The sequence below is a fragment of the Aulonocara sp. 'chitande type north' Nkhata Bay genome, linkage group LG17 (genome assembly GCF_057382095.1).
Source record: "Aulonocara sp. 'chitande type north' Nkhata Bay isolate Kocher_YH1m ecotype deep benthic linkage group LG17, A_spYH_male_GT1.1, whole genome shotgun sequence".
Classification (NCBI taxonomy): Eukaryota; Metazoa; Chordata; class Actinopteri; order Cichliformes; family Cichlidae; genus Aulonocara; species Aulonocara sp. 'chitande type north' Nkhata Bay.
In genome coordinates, this window is record NC_141360.1 from 24,664,938 (window position 1) to 24,683,899 (window position 18,962).

General features: G+C 42.8%; 2 protein-coding genes across 4 annotated transcripts in view; one reads left to right on the forward strand and one right to left on the reverse strand.

Annotated features, from left to right (window-relative positions):
• Window positions 1-458, reverse strand: part of LOC147310129 (FYVE, RhoGEF and PH domain-containing protein 6-like) — a 39,840-nt gene extending 39,382 nt beyond the window's left edge. The window contains exon 1 of the mRNA XM_086270218.1: window positions 201-458. Coding sequence (XP_086126344.1) covers window positions 201-210 — 10 coding nt within the window. The 5' untranslated portion in view covers window positions 211-458. The remainder of the gene's footprint in view (window positions 1-200) is intronic.
• Window positions 459-710: 252 nt separating this feature from the next.
• On the forward strand, window positions 711-16,373 carry vezt (vezatin, adherens junctions transmembrane protein). Of its 3 annotated transcripts, none has more exons than XM_086270219.1 (12): window positions 711-1,002; window positions 1,989-2,126; window positions 6,657-6,740; window positions 6,850-7,034; window positions 7,830-8,114; window positions 9,364-9,521; window positions 9,910-10,058; window positions 10,555-10,919; window positions 12,606-12,799; window positions 13,068-13,174; window positions 13,338-13,545; window positions 13,792-16,373. In XM_086270219.1, exons 1-12 carry the CDS (start codon window positions 967-969, stop codon window positions 14,349-14,351), a joined length of 2,469 nt encoding a protein of 822 aa, XP_086126345.1. In that variant the 5' UTR covers window positions 711-966; the 3' UTR covers window positions 14,352-16,373. The 3 variants fall into 3 exon arrangements, with proteins under 3 accessions (XP_086126345.1, XP_086126346.1, XP_086126347.1); XM_086270220.1 differs by having other exon boundaries at window positions 712-1,002; window positions 9,376-9,521; XM_086270221.1 differs by lacking the exon at window positions 711-1,002 and adding an exon at window positions 1,119-1,399.
• Window positions 16,374-18,962: the final 2,589 nt, after the last annotated feature.

Consider the following 18,962-nt stretch of genomic DNA (forward strand, 5'->3'; position numbering starts at 1 on the left):
GGAAGCTGTTATTAAGAAAAACTGTAATTAACTCTGGCTGGATAAAAATAGAGTGGTGCTACCGACAGCTACAGCGTGGAAATTGACCATTTCTTTCTGAAAAAGTATCACGAATAAAACTAAAAGACATTACATGTACTTTTATTGCCACAAAATACGCTTGCAAAGCAGATTTTTTTCAGCTCCCCCACGACACAAACCTGTGCTCATGACTCCCGACTTGCTCCTCTCTCCATGAGTAAATTTACTTTCAATGGAATTGCGAGGAAATCTGCGTTTTTTCCTCCTTCGACATTATTGTCAGCGTGAAATCCGCTCCGTGGGTGAAACATGCAGATACATCTCTGTGGTTCCTTATCTCGCCAGCGGATGCGCGGATAAAGTCTTAATGCCTGCTACTTTTCCCATTTTTCCAAGTTTTCAGCCACGGTGCTTTTCCTCCAACTGTGTAAATCTAAAATTGGACATAGCAAACAACAGATTTCCGGTCCTAGTTTACAAAATACATTACATTTCAAAGAAGACGTATAGAAAATTAAATTGTGAAGTAAAGCGTGTATGTTAGCACATTGTCTTCAAACATACGAGTCCATTGAAATATATCGCAATTGCAGTTGTTTTACTTAAAATCTTAGCACTCTACAGTGTTAAAAACATGAAGCATTTTATTTTGAAGATAACTTCCGTTTTTTTGCGCGCTAATTTTCGAAAACTTCACTCTCCTGTGCCCCCTTGCATTAACGGATGGGAAACCACACTACCGCTCGTGACCACTTGAGGCTCTCTAAAGCGTATCGAGCCGAACGTTCGTTTTCGGCGTTTGGAAGACACAGAGGCATTATGGAAGTTGTAGGCGAGCTTTAGCAACCGGCTAACAACTAACTTCTCAGCCGCTGCTCCTACCCTGATTACTGTTGCCTACAACTTCAGAATGCTAAACGGGCTGCGTGTTGATGGCGGAGAGCAATGACTGAGGAGTTTGATGAAGATGTGGTGTTTGAGGTACGTATTACCACCCCTGTTTATTAGCAAAACTTGCAACCGATGCTTTGTCATACCGCTCGAGTTCTGTACTAAATATAGGAGCTACGAGCCCAATTCATTAGCTAGCCGAGCTAGCTATCAGTCCTGCCGTTTGCCCCGTTGCCATGCACTGCCAATCCTAAGCATTTCCACATATTTGGCTGGCTGCTTAACCGTGTTCCTACCAAGGAGCTTTGGTGGTCATGAGAAGGGGCTGAGCCGGGCTAGTTGTGCGCATTGTTTGTTGGTGTTTCATCACTACTAAGAGGTGGGGTGGGGATGACCACGTCCAATGCGTCGGTTCTGAAAAATGACACACACACCTCTGCATCCAGGATGATGACAACATGAGCTGCGACTTCGTGTGACCATGCATGTGAGTGGCAGTTAATATTTGTTTAACCGTCTGTGCAGGCTGGTGCTATATGCGTTTTTATGTTGGCTTATCAGAGCTGCAGCAGAGGAGCAGCTGGGGAGAACTGGGTCAGACATCGTTTGGGCAAATTTTAGCAGGGGGATATTTTTCTGCTTTCTGCATGGCTGATTTGCTTCTGAGCTTTCTTAAAGCAGGCAGCAATACCTCTGTTTATACCTCTCTGACAGGAAAGGATTATAACATGACACCTTGTGCTTAGACTTGAGGAGAGAAGAACTAGGTGCCTGCTGACATCTGTGTGAGTGTGAGATGATTTCCAGATTCACATCCTCCCAGAGTAGAGAAGAAGGTGCATGGGAGAGAGGGTAGAGACTCAGCTGAGGGAAAGTCTCTGCCTTTCCCTCGTCTTTTTATTCACGGCAAGACAAACTGGGACAAAAATCGGGATGAGTGTCAGCTCACCCTGAATCCAGTTGATTAATCTAATCATCACATTTCCTCTCCTTCTCCCAGTCTTCATCCGTCCGGCTCTGTTTTATGCAATTTCCCCCCTCCTCCTTAACCGGTCTCTTTCTTTCTCTCTTTGCAGAATTCTCCTCTTTTCCAGTATCTGCAGGATCTAGGGCACACAGACTTTGAGGCATGTCCGACAGCATCACAGGAGGAGGAATATGGCGAGCAAGAGGGAGACCTCACCTCTCCCGGTGGAGACCCACAGAAAACCTCAGTGAGTTCCCCACATCCTCTCCCAGAAACGACACACTAACAACCACTTGATCTAAATCAAACCTCTAACACATTGCTCCCAAGTGACACACAAACCAGACAAAGACATGATCTTAAAATACAATAAAAGGCTTTGTAGATAGAACTTGTTATTAAAAAAACACTATCCATGAGTGACAAAGAACATAAAAGCAGTTATTCGTTCTTCAAAAAGGGTGGGAAAAAACCACAGGGATCTTTGAAGCAATGTGTTTGTTAGCTGAAGAACATAATTAGTTTGTTTAAAATGTATAAAAAACAGTTTTGCATTATTCCTCTGTGGAAAAAATCTTACAAAGTCAGACTAAAATCCAATGTTAAGTTAGTTTTAAAATAGGATATTTGAGTTTAGGAATAATTCTTAATTTCTTTTTTGTGGATTATTTACCTGGTTGATTGGTCTATAAAATGTCTGAAAATGAAATAAATGCACAAATTAACAGTAGTCTGTGCTTTTGTAATCTCACTTCTGGCCATTTGTTAAACAAAAATTTGTTACACGGTTGAGTGAATGGAACACAGATTCAGCTTAAAATAAATTTATAAGCAAGAGACTGCTTGACATCCAGCTCCGACCTTACAGTCAGTTAATCTTTATTGCATAATCATGATCCATAGAAGGAAAATACATTACATAAAACACAAGAAATTACATATATATTAAATCTGTTACATAAATTAATAACAACAATAATATTTCTTGTTTTATTTTTGGATCATTTCATTTATTCATTGGTCTATAAAGTGTCTGAAAATAGTGAAAAATGAGAAAAAAGTTAAGATCTTTAAGGTATTAAAAGGTTAATTTTTTTTATTAGATATAAACTGTTCAGATGGTGGAACCTGTCCATTTATTTGCCTGTAATTACTGAAAAAATAGCAATAGCAATAAGATTTAACAATATCCTTATTAACATTAATAACAATGGAGCCGAAAAAGAAATACTGAGAAAAATCTGTTTGCCCCTTCAGAACATGTTACGAGCCAAACACTGCAGCGTGCTTTACGTGGATCAGTTTCTGACACCAGCTCTCTGTTAGAGCTCAGATAGGCTGCACATTAAGTTTTAGGTCATATAAAACATCTTCTTCATTGTCAAACAAGCCCTCATCAGGTTAGGTTATTGCTCTAACCATGTTTTCTGCAGCCCTGAGCGGGCAGCATGTGTGCACGATTGTGCAGTCAGGCAGAAAGTAATTGATCTGGATATTGACTCCTCACACATATTGACACGCAGTCGTCCACAGACAGCGGTTGCGTGAGTTGTGTTTATATGTTTCACTTTGGACAGACATTGAGAGCAGGGCTTCATGCACACTGATTCAGGTATATTTTTCTCTCCCTGCTGCTGCTCTGATTCTCAGAAGAGAACGCCTGAATACGATTACCGACATGCTGCTTTCCGCCTGACGTAATTCCTGCCTCTGTGAGCGTCCGTTTACAGCCTGCGTGTGTGTGCTGATGATCACATGTGTGCTACATGCTTTTTTCCCCCTGCAATTAAAAGATTTAAACTCCTGAATTTTTAATGGTACTTTCATCATGCTAACCGTAAACGTCTGCGGTTTGAAGCGGCCTGTGATTCAGTCTGAGGATGGGAAGCTCAGGACAACATGACTCGGCCTCCCCTCCTCCTGAAATGGGAAATGGTGTTCAGGAACTTTCCGTATGTGTCATGCTTCCTCCCTGCTGTGCACTGTTGTTCTAAGGAGTCAAGGAGGATGAGGGACTCAGATCAGGCAGGAAAGCTTTTTGGTTGTTCCACCGTGATCCGTTTCCTGGAGTCCAGATAAAGCTGGAGCTCAAGCAAAAACGATTCGACCACATAGACAGATCTCATTACAGTAAAATCCTGACCCTAACACGGGGTAAACGCACAGCGTGTTTAAAGATTCTGAAAAATAAGCTGTTTGTTTATTCGGTTTTTGAGGTGGCATTATTCCCGAAGTTACACTACTGATGAATGAATAATGCTTCCCTCTCAGCTACTTCTTTACTGTGCTTCCTTACTTTAATTATAGGTCCAAATACAACCCCAGTTCTAAAAAAGTTGGGTGCTGTAAAATCTCATAAAGCCTTTTTTATTCACAGTAGAACATTGATAGCACATCTAATGTTTAAACCTTGAAAATTGAACATTTTAGGAAAAATAAAGTAATTTAAAATTTTGATGACAGCGACATGTGTCAAAATGTTGAGATGGGGGCAACAAAAGGCTAGAAAAGGAAGTTGTACTAAAAAGAAACAGCTTGAGGAACATTTTGCAAATAATTCAGTTCATTGGCAACAGGTCAGTGACATGGCTGGGAATGAGAAAGAGCATCTGAGTAAGGCAGAGTTTCTTATTAAAGAAGTTCACCAAGTTCCAGTCTGTTTCATGGAAGGCTTTTCATATTTCAGCAAGACAATGCTGAGCCACATACTGAAGCTGTTACAACACTATGGCATCATAGTAGAAGTGTCACAGTGCTGAACTAGTCTGCCTGTAATCCAGATCTTCTGGAGCATCGTGAAGGGAAAAATACCCAGAAGAAGACCCAGGATTGTTGAGCAGCTAGAATCATCTATCAGACAAGAACAGGACAACATTCCTCCCCCAAAAATCCAGCAGCTGCTCTCTTTAGTTCCCAGATGTTTACAGACTGTTTTTAAAAGAAGAGGGAATGCTGCACAGTGGTAAACACAGCTCAGTCCCAACTTCTTAAAAACATTTTCTCAGTTTAAATGGTTGATCTATTTCTGTGTTTCCAGAGTTGTTATAATTTTGCATTTTCAAATGAGCTTTTCTTTCAGTTTCATTTTGAGGCTTGCTTTGAGTTTACCTTCAGTTAGATTGGTCATTTCAGCTTTGTTCTTATATTGTTGGAAATCTTTAGTTTTGGTTTTGGTTTTACTATATTCAGAATTTGTTTTGTTTTTAATCGCTGTTATATCGAGGTTGCTTGTCTGGAGAATATTTAAGAAGTTGCAAACGCAGCACGTTTGGAGGCAGCTGACTCACAGCCACGGAGACAGTCAACAGTGCATTTATGCTTCTGTGTTAAATCTGCACCACAGGTACATCGTAGCTGAAAACCCTGCACTGTAACCTGAGAACTACATGTTGCTGTTAATGCAGAAGCCATAGGTATTTCAGGTGTTCATTATACTTTCCACACCAGAGTGAACAGAGTTGTGGTCCACACTGGCAGCACACATGGTGATGGGTTAGACTCACTCTCTGATCAGTAATCAATACGACCGCAGCCTTTAGACTAATAACACTTTGGATTTTTTTCTTTTCATCCCCAGAGAAAAAGGGTCAGAGTGGCCTGGCTGCCCATGTCGGATCAATAACCCCCTGCTTCTGCTGTAAACTGGAGCACATGCAGACTTCAGATAATGTTATCACGCTAATCTCCAGGCTGGCCTTCATTTTTTTGTAACATTAGCAGAACAAGAACCAAAGCCTCCAGGCCGAAAACGTCTTTCAAAATGAGTCCTGTTTTTTTTAACAAAGCATTTCACTGATACCACTAAGCAACACTAAGCAGATTAGTGAAAAGAAAATCCCATTCATGACTAGTACACGGGTTGGATTTGTTTTTTTGTTGTTTTAGCCGCACATGAAAAAATACGTTACAACATACCAAAAAGCCAGAGGCTCGCCGTCTCAGTTAATCGTATATTTTACTGTGCTAGGAATCCAGGCTCCTAGGAAGCGAGAAATAAAACAGAAGTGTGTCTGCATTGTGTCGAATGAAGGGCGTACAAACTTTTCATATTTCTGGAATCAAAGGAGCCCGTCCTTTTCCTCTGTCCGGCCTGCATTTTGAAGGGATAAAAGGTAGTCTTGTTGAGGCAGAAAGTGTAAACGCTAAACTAGAAATTCATCAAAGTGAAGCGGTTGTGTGGCTTTCGTGCCCTGGTGCTGATATAAAAGACTCGTGGGTGTTTCACAAACACACATTGCACTTATTGTGGTTGCCTGAAAGGCTTTGTCTCCTGGGATACTCCTTTTTTTTCCCTTTTTTTTTTGGAAGTGTGTTTGCACACTCGTTCTGGGACTCGAAGCAAACCAAAACAGTCTGAAGACATGTGGGTGCAGAGCAGTGATCCAGCAGGTCAATGGTTTCCAGTGCATCTGAGTCACTGAACTGAATGACACACTTAAATTTGAAATTTTTGAAGGGAAGTATTTGGATCGGACAGTAGAGAATGGTTGTTTATTGTTTATTGATGTTTTTCTTGTGTTTTTTAAATTAAATAGCCTTTTTTCCATTATAATGGCTGTGTACTTTGTTGTCCTGATTGAGGTTTTCTATCAGTTGTTTGTTTTGTGTTAAAAATGTAATAAATATGTTGGCAAACAAAAAGTCATAGAGGTGATTCATAGTGGGATATTTCACTTTTATTCTTTTGTTTACTATTGGCGGGATAAAATATTGCATGAAGCTGGAATGGAATCCTGACCTAAATGATCCAAACCTTTCCCTTGTGTGTAATATGCAGGGCTTATGGAGACTGGCTGAGGCCTTATGGAGATGGAGCCCATTTCACCAGGCGGCAGCATCTCGCAAGCTGGACCAGAAGCTGGTAGGTGCAGGAAGACTGGCACTGAAACCAGCGCCTGCAGTTCGTGTTTTTGTTTGGTTTGTTTTTGTTTTGTTTTTTTAAAATAAACTTTTTTTTTTGCCCTCTGCAGGACTGCATGTTCGGCCAGTACTCGGTCAGGTGCATTCTGGACCAGGACGTGCTGCTGCAGGAGGACGTGGAGCTGATCGAGCTCTTAGACCCGAGTCTGCTCACCCTCGGCTCCTCACCCTCTGGCTCGCCTCGCAGAGCGAACACCTTACCTAGACCGAGCCTCATCGCCAAGCCCTCCCTATGGTACGCCACTTTGAAACAGACAGTCGAGAACTCCCTTTCACAAATATTGAATGACTTTTTTTGCATCCAAGGTATTGGATATCTTCTACAAAACTAAATGTCAAATTTTTTGACCAAAATTCTTATCATATGAAACTTAGCTATTCTGTAGGCTTTCATTGGCACAGAAGCGCCACCTTCAATCATAGGAAAACTGGCTTAAATGGCAGGTGGCCTTTAAGGGGAGTGTTGTTTCAAGTGGTCAATGAAGTGAGGGGCCGCACTAAAGTTTGACAGGAAATAAATAAGGATTATTGTCTTTATAAAGCTGGTTGCATTTAAAGTCTCTATTATTAAGTTTTACAGGTGAATAGTCTTAGTTTGTCAATGAAGCTCTTACAGTTCAAAATTCTTTTGGCTAAAATTGATGTTTCATAAAGCTTTTAAGTGAAAAGGTCTCTATGAGGTCAAGAATGAACCTCTGTGTTCATTATTTTTAATGATTCATGAAAATCCAGCATCTTAGTGGGAGTTTTACATCAAAGAGCTTCAAAAACAGGAATTTAACAATGTTTGATGAATGCTGATGCTGGAGATATAAATTGCATCACACACAGGATGATGTGGTGCATGATCGTTATAGCTTTAATTAATGTGACTCCAGAACCACAGAAGACATTACACAGCCGTTTACTCCCACGTACTCCCCAACTCTAATAATCTAACACTGACATGTAAAATTGTTGCCCTTTTATCCGGGCTCAGTACATATAAATGTTGACAGGGTCAAAATTCCTCCCTGTGCTCGTCTCTCAGGGACATGGCCGGGCTGGTCGGCCTGGCCTCAGTGCTGCTGGGGCTCTGCTCCGTGTCTGGGGGCCTGTGGTCGCTGGCTGCAGCTCCGTGGGGCTTGGCCCTGCTGGGCTGGGTGGGACTGAGGATGGTCACGTTGTGGAGACAGGGCCGTATGCAGAGAGCTGTCCACACCAGGGCCACCCAGCTCCAGACTCTGGTTCACAACGGCAAGACCCTGACGGGGCTGTCCCGAAAAGCCCTGCGTCTGGTGCAGGAGACTGAAGTCATCTCCAGAGGTTTCACCCTGTAAGTGTGCTTGTTTTACATCCACCCACACATCAATCGATCAGTGTAGTTAAGGTGGGCATTTACAGAATGTTGTCCCATATTTGACTGTTTATGCTAAACTAATTCTGTGTCCTAACCATTAGTTATCCTCTGTGTTTATCTTGGTTAATCGTTGATTTTTAGCCTACTGTGGTCTCTGTCTGTCTGTAGGCATGATGCACTGTCAATAAACAAGGGGAAAACAATCAGCATCACAATATAAAACAAAATGCCTTTTGGCAAAAATTCATAGTTCACTGTGCCTGGTGGTTATTTAGCTGCTAGAAGCTAATAATCATAGATATAAGCACTCTTTTAATATAAAAGGGCATCTTTGTGTATATATATCTATGGCTGATTTGACAAATGTGCTCACATGCTACATGCAAATATTGTAACGTTACTCACAGCTTTTCGAACAGTCTACATTTTACTGTAAAACAAGTTGTAAACTATCAGTGCCTGACATTTGGTTGACTTATCAGTGATGCTTCCTGCTGATAGCACCCTTTTTCAGGTCTTTTATTCTGAACGGCTCGGTTTTTCTGCTTGGAAGTTGAAAGAACAGTGTGGAGCTCCTGGTAGTGCATCCCATCACACACAGTCATTTCAGAGGATTACAAGGGCACACATATATGCATAGCCTTGATTGTTTTCCTCTGATGTCTCTGTGTACTCCTCTGTGTCCACATTTTACTGGAGTCAGTGATGATGAGCGTTTTCTTTTTTTAACCCCTAAGTGACCAAGTGGAGTCATTTTTGAACCCATCCATATAAGTGATATGTTTATCTAATTATTTTTTCCCTGAAGTTGTCCGTCGGCTTCTAGAACTTTGTTTAAAATATGTAAAATATTCTAATTTTCATCTTCTAATCACTATATTGTAGTGTTTTGCAATAAACCAGGACTAACAGACCTGCAGAGGTCCTCTTTTGCCTCCACCTTTTTTACACAAAAGCTGCTGGAGGATGGATTTGGTTATCTTTGGACAGCTATTTACATGCTGCTAGCTTGGATTAATACTCAAGTATTGATTCATTTAAGAAAAGATGATGTGTTGAGTTGCGTAGCTGTTCTTGTCACACCTGCTTGTTTCTGACACTAAAGCGTTTCTAACCCGTCTCAGTGTCTTTGTCTCGTCTTCTGTGATGTGTTGTTCAGTGTTGTGTGTTGCCCCCCTGCCTCTTTGGGACGTCTCCACAGTTGTATCACATTTCACTTGTCAAGTTTGCTCGACAGGGTGAGTGCGGCCAGCTCCTTTAGCAGGGCGGGGCCGGGGGCGGGGCTACGTGGCCAACAGCTCATCGGACTGAGGAAGGCCTTGTACCGGGCGCTGCGTTCGGCCTTCAGGGCATCGCGCAGGGCCACCTGTCACATGCTCAAGGCATATCCTTTACCTGAGATAACTGGGAGTGGATGCTGTTGTCAGGGAATTCTTTATTTTCATGATTTTTAAGCTTTTAGGAGCTTGAATTTAGACAGTTTCTTCTCTTCAGTATTTGAATGTCCTTTACCGAACTCATAATTGAATTTATCGTTGTCATCAAAGCGTGGTCACATATCTGAGGGAAATGTGATTGTCTTTGAAGGTTGAGGCTTTGATGGTGTGGGTGGAAATCCCAAAGCTTCCTTTGATGACAGTCAAGGCTACCTCTTTAAACTATTCGAAAAGATCCGCGCAGATCTATATAAAATGAGAAATTGATAAACTTCTATGTATTTATGCAAAAGAGACTTTCCACACTTCTATCACTTGTCCTTAATGCCCATCAACGTTCCCTCTGAACTCTGAGATCGATAATGTGACCAACTACGTGTCCGCGGTGCCTCTGAAGGAGCTGGGGCTTGGCCTGGGTATCGAACACCTGGGAGACGAGCAGGCCCAGGAGCTTACGGATGACTACAGCCTGCCTGCCTTGAAGGTAAAGCCCAAGGGTCAAAGGCAGTTAATCAAATTCTCATTGCGTTTACAATTTTGGCTTCCACTCATTATTAAAACACAAAAATCAGGAAAAGCACAGTTTTTTTCCCCCCTAAAGACGTCTGTTTCTTTTTCTAAAATTCAAAAAATCTTTGATTTTTGATAACATCTCTGCTCCCCCTGTTAAATAATCCTGATTTCAGTTAACCAAAACAGTCGTTATTATGAATTTTGCCATATACTTTCTGTTTCCTGTTTATTTTCAGACACATTTTCGGACACTTTTAGCCAAATCGCTTATTTTCTTCAACCTTTTAGAGCTCGATAAATAACTAGGATACAAAAAAGTCTATTCATGCTCTGACCTCACTTTGGCTTCTGATTTTCAAAAGCCTGAAGCAGTGCTGAAGAAAGAGAGGAAGTGTGTTGGTTATATCGAAGCAAGAACGCCTGAAAGAAGCTATTTATCTCAGGTTTATTGGCTTGTCTTAATGCAGATGCTGTTCCAGCTGTGGGTCGGTCAAAGCTCCGAATGTTTCCGTCGGCTGGCCCTTCTCCTCTCTCCGAGCCGAGTAGAGGAGTCTGAGGAAATCAGACCCACAGAAGACGCCTCCTCTCCTCTTCCTCTTCCTCCTCCGCTCTACCGGTCCATCTCCGCCGTGACCGAGCCCCTCCATCACGCTCTGGCGAGCTGTCTCGGCGAAGTGCAGCGCAGCTTCGACTTTCACAGACACTTTGAGACCCAGCCGAGGACCACAGGCTGCGACAGGACAGGGCGAGCCAGAGAGAAATGCCGAGAGCTCAACACCCTCCACACCTCCATCCGAAGCCTGCAGCTGCACCTGAAAGCGCTGCTCAGCGAGTGAGAAAACCTTGAATAATCTCGTTCTAAATAAAAGGAGACCGTGTACCATTCAGAGATAGCAGGTCACCATAGCAACAAAGCAGAACATATACAGGGAGTGCAGAATTATTAGGCAAGTTGTATTTTTGAGGAATAATTTTATTATTGAACAACAACCATGTTCTCAATGAACCCAAAAAACTCATTAATATCAAAGCTGAATGTTTTTGGAAGTAGTTTTTAGTTTGAGCTATTTTAGGGGGATATCTGTGTGTGCAGGTGACTATTACTGTGCAGAATTATTAGGCAACTTAACAAAAAACAAATATATACCCATTTCAATTATTTATTTTTACCAGTGAAACCAATATAACATCTCCACATTCACAAATATACATTTCTGACATTCAAAACCAAAACAAATCAGCGACCAATATAGCCACCTTTCTTTGCAAGGACACTCAAAAGCCTGCCATCCATGGATTCTGTCAGTGTTTTGATCTGTTCACCATCAACATTGCGTGCAGCAGCAACCACAGCCTCCCAGACACTGTTCAGAGAGGTGTACTGTTTTCCCTCCTTGTAAATCTCACATTTGATGATGGACCACAGGTTCTCAATGGGGTTCAGATCAGGTGAACAAGGAGGCCATGTCATTAGTTTTTCTTCTTTTATACCCTTTCTTGCCAGCCACGCTGTGGAGTACTTGGACGCGTGTGATGGAGCATTGTCCTGCATGAAAATCATGTTTTTCTTGAAGGATGCAGACTTCTTCCTGTACCACTGCTTGAAGAAGGTGTCTTCCAGAAACTGGCAGTAGGACTGGGAGTTGAGCTTGACTCCATCCTCAACCCGAAAAGGCCCCACAAGCTCATCTTTGATGATGCCAGCCCAAACCAGTACTCCACCTCCACCTTGCTGGCGTCTGAGTCGGACTGGAGCTCTCTGCCCTTTACCAATCCAGCCACGGGCCCATCCATCTGGCCCATCAAGACTCACTCTCATTTCATCAGTCCATAAAACCTTAGAAAAACCAGTCTTGAGATATTTCTTGGCCCAGTCTTGACGTTTCAGCTTGTGTGTCTTGTTCAGTGGTGGTCGTCTTTCAGCCTTTCTTACCTTGGCCATGTCTCTGAGTATTGCACACCTTGTGCTTTTGGGCACTCCAGTGATGTTGCAGCTCTGAAATATGGCCAAACTGGTGGCAAGTGGCATCTTGGCAGCTGCACGCTTGACTTTTCTCAGTTCATGGGCAGTTATTTTGCGCCTTGGTTTTTCCACACGCTTCTTGCGACCCTGTTGACTATTTTGAATGAAACGCTTGATTCTTCGATGATCACGCTTCAGAAGCTTTGCAATTTTGAGACTGCTGCATCCCTCTGCAAGATATCTCACTATTTTTGACTTTTCTGAGCCTGTCAAGTCCTTCTTTTGACCCATTTTGCCAAAGGAAAGGATGTTGCCTAATGATTATGCACACCTGATATAGGGTGTTGATGTCATTAGACCACACCCCTTCTCATTACAGAGATGCACATCACCTAATATGCTTAATTGGTAGTAGGCTTTCGAGCCTATACATCTTGGAGTAAGACAACATGCATGAAGAGGATGATATGGACCAAATACTCATTTGCCTAATAATTCTGCACTCCCTGTAGAAGAAAATTGTGTATAAAGAACCTCTTTCTTTGTCATCATCAGGATGATCATCCTGGAGGACGACCTGGAGAAGCTGATGGTGTCCAAGGAGCTGACGGAGTTGACGCTCGAGGGCTACCAGGACCTGAGCGACCGGCTCCACCAGCTGCAGCCACACATGCAGGCTAGCACTGGCTGCTGGGAGGACACCATCAGTCAGGTGGAGCGCATGCTGAGACGAGCCAACGCCTGTACAGGTGAGGCGGGTCAAACGCATAATGTCAGGTTCGACCTCTGAAGGCATCGCAGTGACTTCCACGTTATCAGCTCAGTGGTTTCACGTAACTTCAGGCCTATTTTTATCCCTCCTTCCTTTACCATGACTCAAGACTGTTGCCGGTCATGAAGGAAGTTGCTTAAACACATTGTAGGACAAGAAATAGACCAATCATAGCACAGCTGTCTGCACAGTGACCAAACTGTTGCTTTCCCACAATAATGTTAGTCTGAAATCTTTCTGTGTAGCCAGCGCTGAGGGTCTGGAGCAGTGCAGTCCTCCTCCACCTGAGGTTCCCGATCCTCCTCCATCCTACCCGCTGATCCTGGACAGAGACCCCGTGCCGGAGGAGCTGGTAAGATCAGCTGTCGACTGTTTAACATTAAATCTGAAGCTATTTTTAGCACGATTGTTGAGTATTTTTTGTCAGGACAGGAAACCATGTGTATAACTCGTGCCCCTTCCCCTGATGACTTATTGCCCTGTTGTCAGCCTCTCCCACTCTTTTATTCGACCAGGAGTGGGAGGCCTACGTGTCTGACTCGGACTCTGATGGCGAAGGCAGAGGGTCATGGTCTGACATGTTGTCACCGGAGGAGCGGGAGCGGCAGCGGCGGGAGAGGGAGGAGTCCCGTCGCGTCCTGTCTGAGCTGAAAGCTGTCCTGGGCTTCCGTGCGTCAGAGGGGGAGAGGATGAAGAGGAAGCAGCTGCTCTTCAGCGACCAAGGTCTGCACTGGACGTTCGAAAAACGCGTCTACTGATCCTCAGGATGACAGTTCATAAAATCTGCGTGTACATTTTTAAATGCATGCAGGCAAAACGAATAATTATTACTCAAATTTTGAGCTAATGTTCCTTATTAATGTTATGTTATAGTTAGCAGCAGAGCCTAATAAATAATTATTATTCCTACAAGTTTCCCCACCAGCAGATGTCACTGAAATCATCCACGTCTTTCTTTCTTTCTCGCAGCCGCCGTGGGGCTTTCGGTTCACACAGAGGGTTCAGACCCTTCCACTCAGCCGTCAGACGATCTGACATCTGTGGGCAAAGGAGAACCTGCCATCGACAGAGGAAACAACCTATCAGAGCGCTCTGCTGGAAATGAAGAGAAGGAGCAGGAAGGAAGACACGATGGGGTGAGGCCTAACCCCTCCACCGACCCCGTGACAGAGTTCAGCTGCGGTGTGGAGCAATCAGAGATGGGAGGAACGTCTGTCTGCAGCAGAGGAGGAGGAGGTGCGTCAGAGCTGCACCAGTATGATGGCGTCCTGGAGGAGGAGGAGGGGGAGAACGGCCTGGACTGCTTCCTGAAGCCTAAAGTCTCTGCCGTCTCTGTGATGGACAGACTGACGGAGATCCACGGCTCTGAGGCGCTCAGCTTCAGCTCCGCCCTCGCAGCTCAGGTGGCTGCTCGCTCACACTCCCTCATCAGCATGGAGGAGCAGACGTTCGGAGATGATGATGACAAGGAGGAGAAAGAGGGGGACGACGAAGAGGGCAGAGACAGACAAAACCCAGAGAAGGACTAGAGATGAAACCGCTTTAACCGAGCACTAAGCAGAGACAGTGTTTATGTCTGTGTTACATCAGAGAAAATCCAGCCCACGACACTCTGTCACCCATCCGTCCACATTACTGTACATTACCCACAATTCTTACTGCTCTGTTTGCTGTTAAAACTCAGGTACCAGAACCACTATAACAACATGAAGACCTTACAGTGTTGAGGTCAGCAGACCCCGGTGTCATCCACACTCTGAAACGTGATCACAGTCGCTCTGTAGATGTGGAAGAAACTTCTGATTGTATGAGAAGAAAAACGGTTTTAGTTGCACATTTTTTAACTTTAAATCAGAGCTGCACTGTGTGTTCAGGCAGAAACCCCTCCACAGTCATCTGATTTTATTCATTTATAATAATAACACGAAAAATTTTATAAAATTGGAATTTGAAAAAATTTATTCATAATATAAAGAATAACAAGCGACCTGCAGGCTGAAAGGCTGCAGATGGCTTCCTTTAGTTCTCTTCCTCCTTTCCTGTCTCCTCTCACCTGTTCTCATCCAATAAAGGTTTAGAACTCCTTAAAAATTGCAAAGTTTGGACCCAAATACAGGACGCTGGAGACAGATAAGTATCTAAAAACACTCGGAGGCATAACAGCAGCTGAACACAGTTAAGAGGCGAGAATAGTCAGGGAATCGGGTAAAGGACACAAAGCTAACCTTCAGTAAAGCAGGAAGTAACCCAAAACGAACCAAGCTGCATTAAACAATGCTGGCATTAAACATGAAGACAGAGGGGCAAGCTGCCAACAAAGCTCAATATAACCAGGCTTTCTCTGCTTTAGGTGGCTTAAAATTAACATTTGTTTTACAGCTCTGCGTGAGGCTGTTTATTTCGACAGCTGCACACGAGAGCTCCAAAACGCTGCAGACATTTAAATATTAAAAGGTGACTCGGTGTGTTCAGGTCTGACGCTCTCTGACGAAGGAATCACTTTAGTTCAAACTAAAAGTCATTTACTTTTTATATTCTCAATTCAGTGGGTTTCCAACGGAAGATTGTTCTCGCCATTGGAAAAAAATAAATACATCTCGCCATGAGACGACTTATAAATGTAAACATCTGAGATAATAATCTTTTTTTTTCCTGTGGCGTTAAAAAGCTTTCACAGATTTTAAACAAAACTCTGAACATAACCTGCTCCAGCATAGGTTGCCATGGTGATTCAGCCTGGTGAAAAGAGGCTTTAAGCCTGTTCTGCAGTACACCATTCTGAGCCTGAGACACAAACAGAAAGACAAAACTGAGAGAGGAGCAGATGAGGAAACGCCAGGGGAACTGTACTCACAGGAAGTAAACTCAAACCAGGAATTCAACACTAACACCAACTTAAATAAAACAATAAAAAAAAAAAAAGTGTACTGCAGGTTCTACATGCTTAGCCAGTTTCTAAATATGAATCCAAAAGTTTTTAATACACATCAGGAAATCTGAGCCTTAATGTTTCAGGGAGTAAAATACACAGTGAAATCTGTCCAGGAGCGATTTTCTGTCTGAACACACACACCGAGGAGCTGAAGGTCAAATCAGCTGATTTCTTAAGGATCTGTGTGAGAGGCAGCTCTGCGGGAAAAGGAAGTGAAGCTATTTTTACAATCAGCGCTTTTATTTTTGTCCTCGTGGGGGCTTCTGCGCCCCTGATGGGACTCGGAGGAGGTGACATGTAGCTGAACGTGCGTCCACAATCCTGTTTCCAGTGACGTTTTGTGAACTGCTCACAGTTCGATCCCCTTTCTCTGCGTCAGTGTTTACAGGGCCACGCTCAGCGGAAGGGTCGGGCTCAAACGTGTGAGTTTAATGATCTGCTGTGAGTTTACGTTCACCTCTACGGGTACGGTATTAAAAGAAACAAAGGTGTATTTCTCTCATTTGTCTGACAGCCCTGATGCTGGCCCCGCCTCCAACCCAACCAGCCCTCTCTCCTGTCACCGTGTCTGCCTTGTCCTCCTGCATTTTTCAGTGTGAAATAAAAAACCATCCTGGAAGTTTGTCCTCACGCTCGTGTGTCACAGCGGGGTTAAAGAACAGGTTGGGTCGGTTATTTGATCTGTTTCGTGTGGGATTTTGTTCTTGCCTGACTTACAACAGCTGCAGCTGCTGCTGCGCCTTCTTTGGGTCCCTCTTGGCTTTGGAGGCAAATACTTAGATCTGCAGTGGGCAGAGGTAGCTGCTAAAGTTACTTTTAGTTAACTAAACTAAAACTAAACCCTAACTCTTTCCTCTGTGAATGCCAAATAGAGCTGACACTTGTTTTGGTCATATTTCAAGCCTGGCTATGCATTAAGAAGTCAATGAGGGGTATCTCTGCCCTTCTAATGGTCATCAAATCTCATCTTTAATGATGTATACTGAGGTGTTAAAACACTTTAATTAGGGTACATGGAAGGTCTTCATGGTGGAAAGAGTTAATGTAGGTGTGAGTAAGGCACTTCACCAAAAACCAAGAACAGACATATGCTCAAAGAGATCTTAAAAACAGCCTGAATCAGTTACAATTGTTCATCTTGTATCTGTTCAGCTGACCTTACTAGTGCCGAATTGGACCTCTTTTTGTCTTCTAAACTGCAATAATTCTACATGGCACAGATTCAATAAGGTGCTGGTAATATTTCTCTGAGATGGCTTCCAGTAGAGCATCCTAAAGGTGCTCCGTTGGACTATGGAGGGCGTTTGAGTACAGAGTACATCAGAAGATATGCACACTGTGGCCGTTAAGGGATGGCAACAATCAAAGAATATATGCAGGTAGGCCATGGAGTTTAAACAATACTCAGTTGGTACTAAGGAGGTAAAAGTGTGCATATCCTGCACACAAGCAGCAGCAACCTGAACTATGGATACAAGGAAGGGATGGATCCATGCTTTTATGATTTTTACATTAAATTCTAACCCTGAATGTCACAGCAAGAATCAAGACTTGGGCAACATTTTTTCATCTTCTGTGGTCTTATTTTGGTGAGCCTATTTTAACTGGAGCCTCAGTTTCCTGTTCTTAGCTGACAGGATGCATGCTCAATCATCCAGACAAGTAAATCCCAAAAAGTTGATTCTGTTCATCTGGCCGTAGTGTTCTCAGTGGGAGAAACGTTTCAGTGCAGACTGAAGAAGTCGCTTGGATGAGTGACAAAACGTTCAGAGATTCTCTTCCTCGTAACTGGGTTATAAAGTGGTTATTTAAGTTACTGTTGCCTCTCTGTCAGCTCAAAGGCCGAATCACATTTATAGTCACTAAAATCTGATGCTCAGTTTGAACTTCAGCAGGTTGTCTCGTTCGTGTCTACATGCCTAAATGCGCTGAGCTGCGGATGATTGGACATTTGCATTAACTAACAGTTGAACATTTTGCCTAACAAAGTGTGTGGTGAGTTTTTATAAACCATACCAAATTAAGTAGGAGAGCCATTAAAATAAACTTTGTTTATCACAGAAGTGGGAAGTTAATTTCTTACGGCAGCTTAAAAAACACTCCCAAAAACAAGTTAAACACAAACTATAATAAACCTCATGACACAACCAGGAGCAGAACCTGCTACTCTGTAACTGCAAGATATTTACCTGAGAAATCTACAATTCTGACTTAATGAGACATCTTAAAATCTCCAAAGAGACTGCACTGACAAAGTTCAATTTCATGGAAGCAATACTGAGCTCTTTGTTCAGTATAATACAGTTTTGTTATGGTTTAGGTTTGAATCATTAAGAGATAAAGGCTTCTTTGTCTGTCGACTTGCCCCATAGCCAGCCTGAATCTGATCTGTTCAAGTGATCCTGGAGAAACACTTCAAACTGCTAAGGTACCAGCAGAAAATAACAAATAACACCATCTATGCTACTCAGAGACAGTATCTCCAAATGAGTTGTACCGAAATAAAACTTTTAAACTAAATAAGGGAGAAAATTAGTTGAGATTAACTTTATTTATCACACGAGTTGCTATTGAAAATAGGAAGAAGTTAAAATTTGCTGTATAGGTGCACATCGAATGCACTGATAGGTAGTGAGGAGGAAAAACTGATCACTTTTGTGTAAAAACACAACAAAAATGTAAAAGCTTTAACGGTTAAATTAAACTGCTTAAACATTCAATAACAGTCACTATCGTCGGCCACTAGCACTTAGGCCACCCACATGCTGCAAACATGTGTACAACTATAGTGTTTACATTGTTTTATAAAGGTTGTTTACTGTAGTGTTTACTGCCACCTAGTGGCGGATTCTGGAACTTCCCCGGTCCTTATATTAGGATTAAACTTGTAAAATAAATAGTATTTTATATTTTTGTGTTAAAAGAAAGAAAAACTCGTCTTCTTTAGTGTGATAAGCTCGTTTGTTATCCTTTTAATTATTCGTATATCACATCTGTTGGTTCCTCAGGTGTTAAAGCTCCTCTTCAGCTGATTCGGCATGTTTTACTATGTGATGCCTTCAGGGGCTGCGTACAGAGCTCCGGTTTCTGACTAAACGTCTTTAAACTCCGCGCATTATAAAAAATATTCCAAATCATACCTTCGTTCATCTGGCAGACAAGTTAACTGCTAAACAAATGCTAAACACCAAACATGGCAGTCAGTGTG

Bases quoted from the DNA above. Each gene is read 5' to 3' on its own strand.
- vezt (XM_086270219.1), top strand. From the start codon at position 967: ATGACTGAGGAGTTTGATGAAGATGTGGTGTTTGAG. The intron at 6,741-6,849 runs GTAGGTGCAGGA...TGCCCTCTGCAG, and splicing joins GCAAGCTGGACCAGAAGCTG to GACTGCATGTTCGGCCAGTA. The intron at 8,115-9,363 runs GTAAGTGTGCTT...TCACTTGTCAAG, and splicing joins ATCTCCAGAGGTTTCACCCT to TTTGCTCGACAGGGTGAGTG.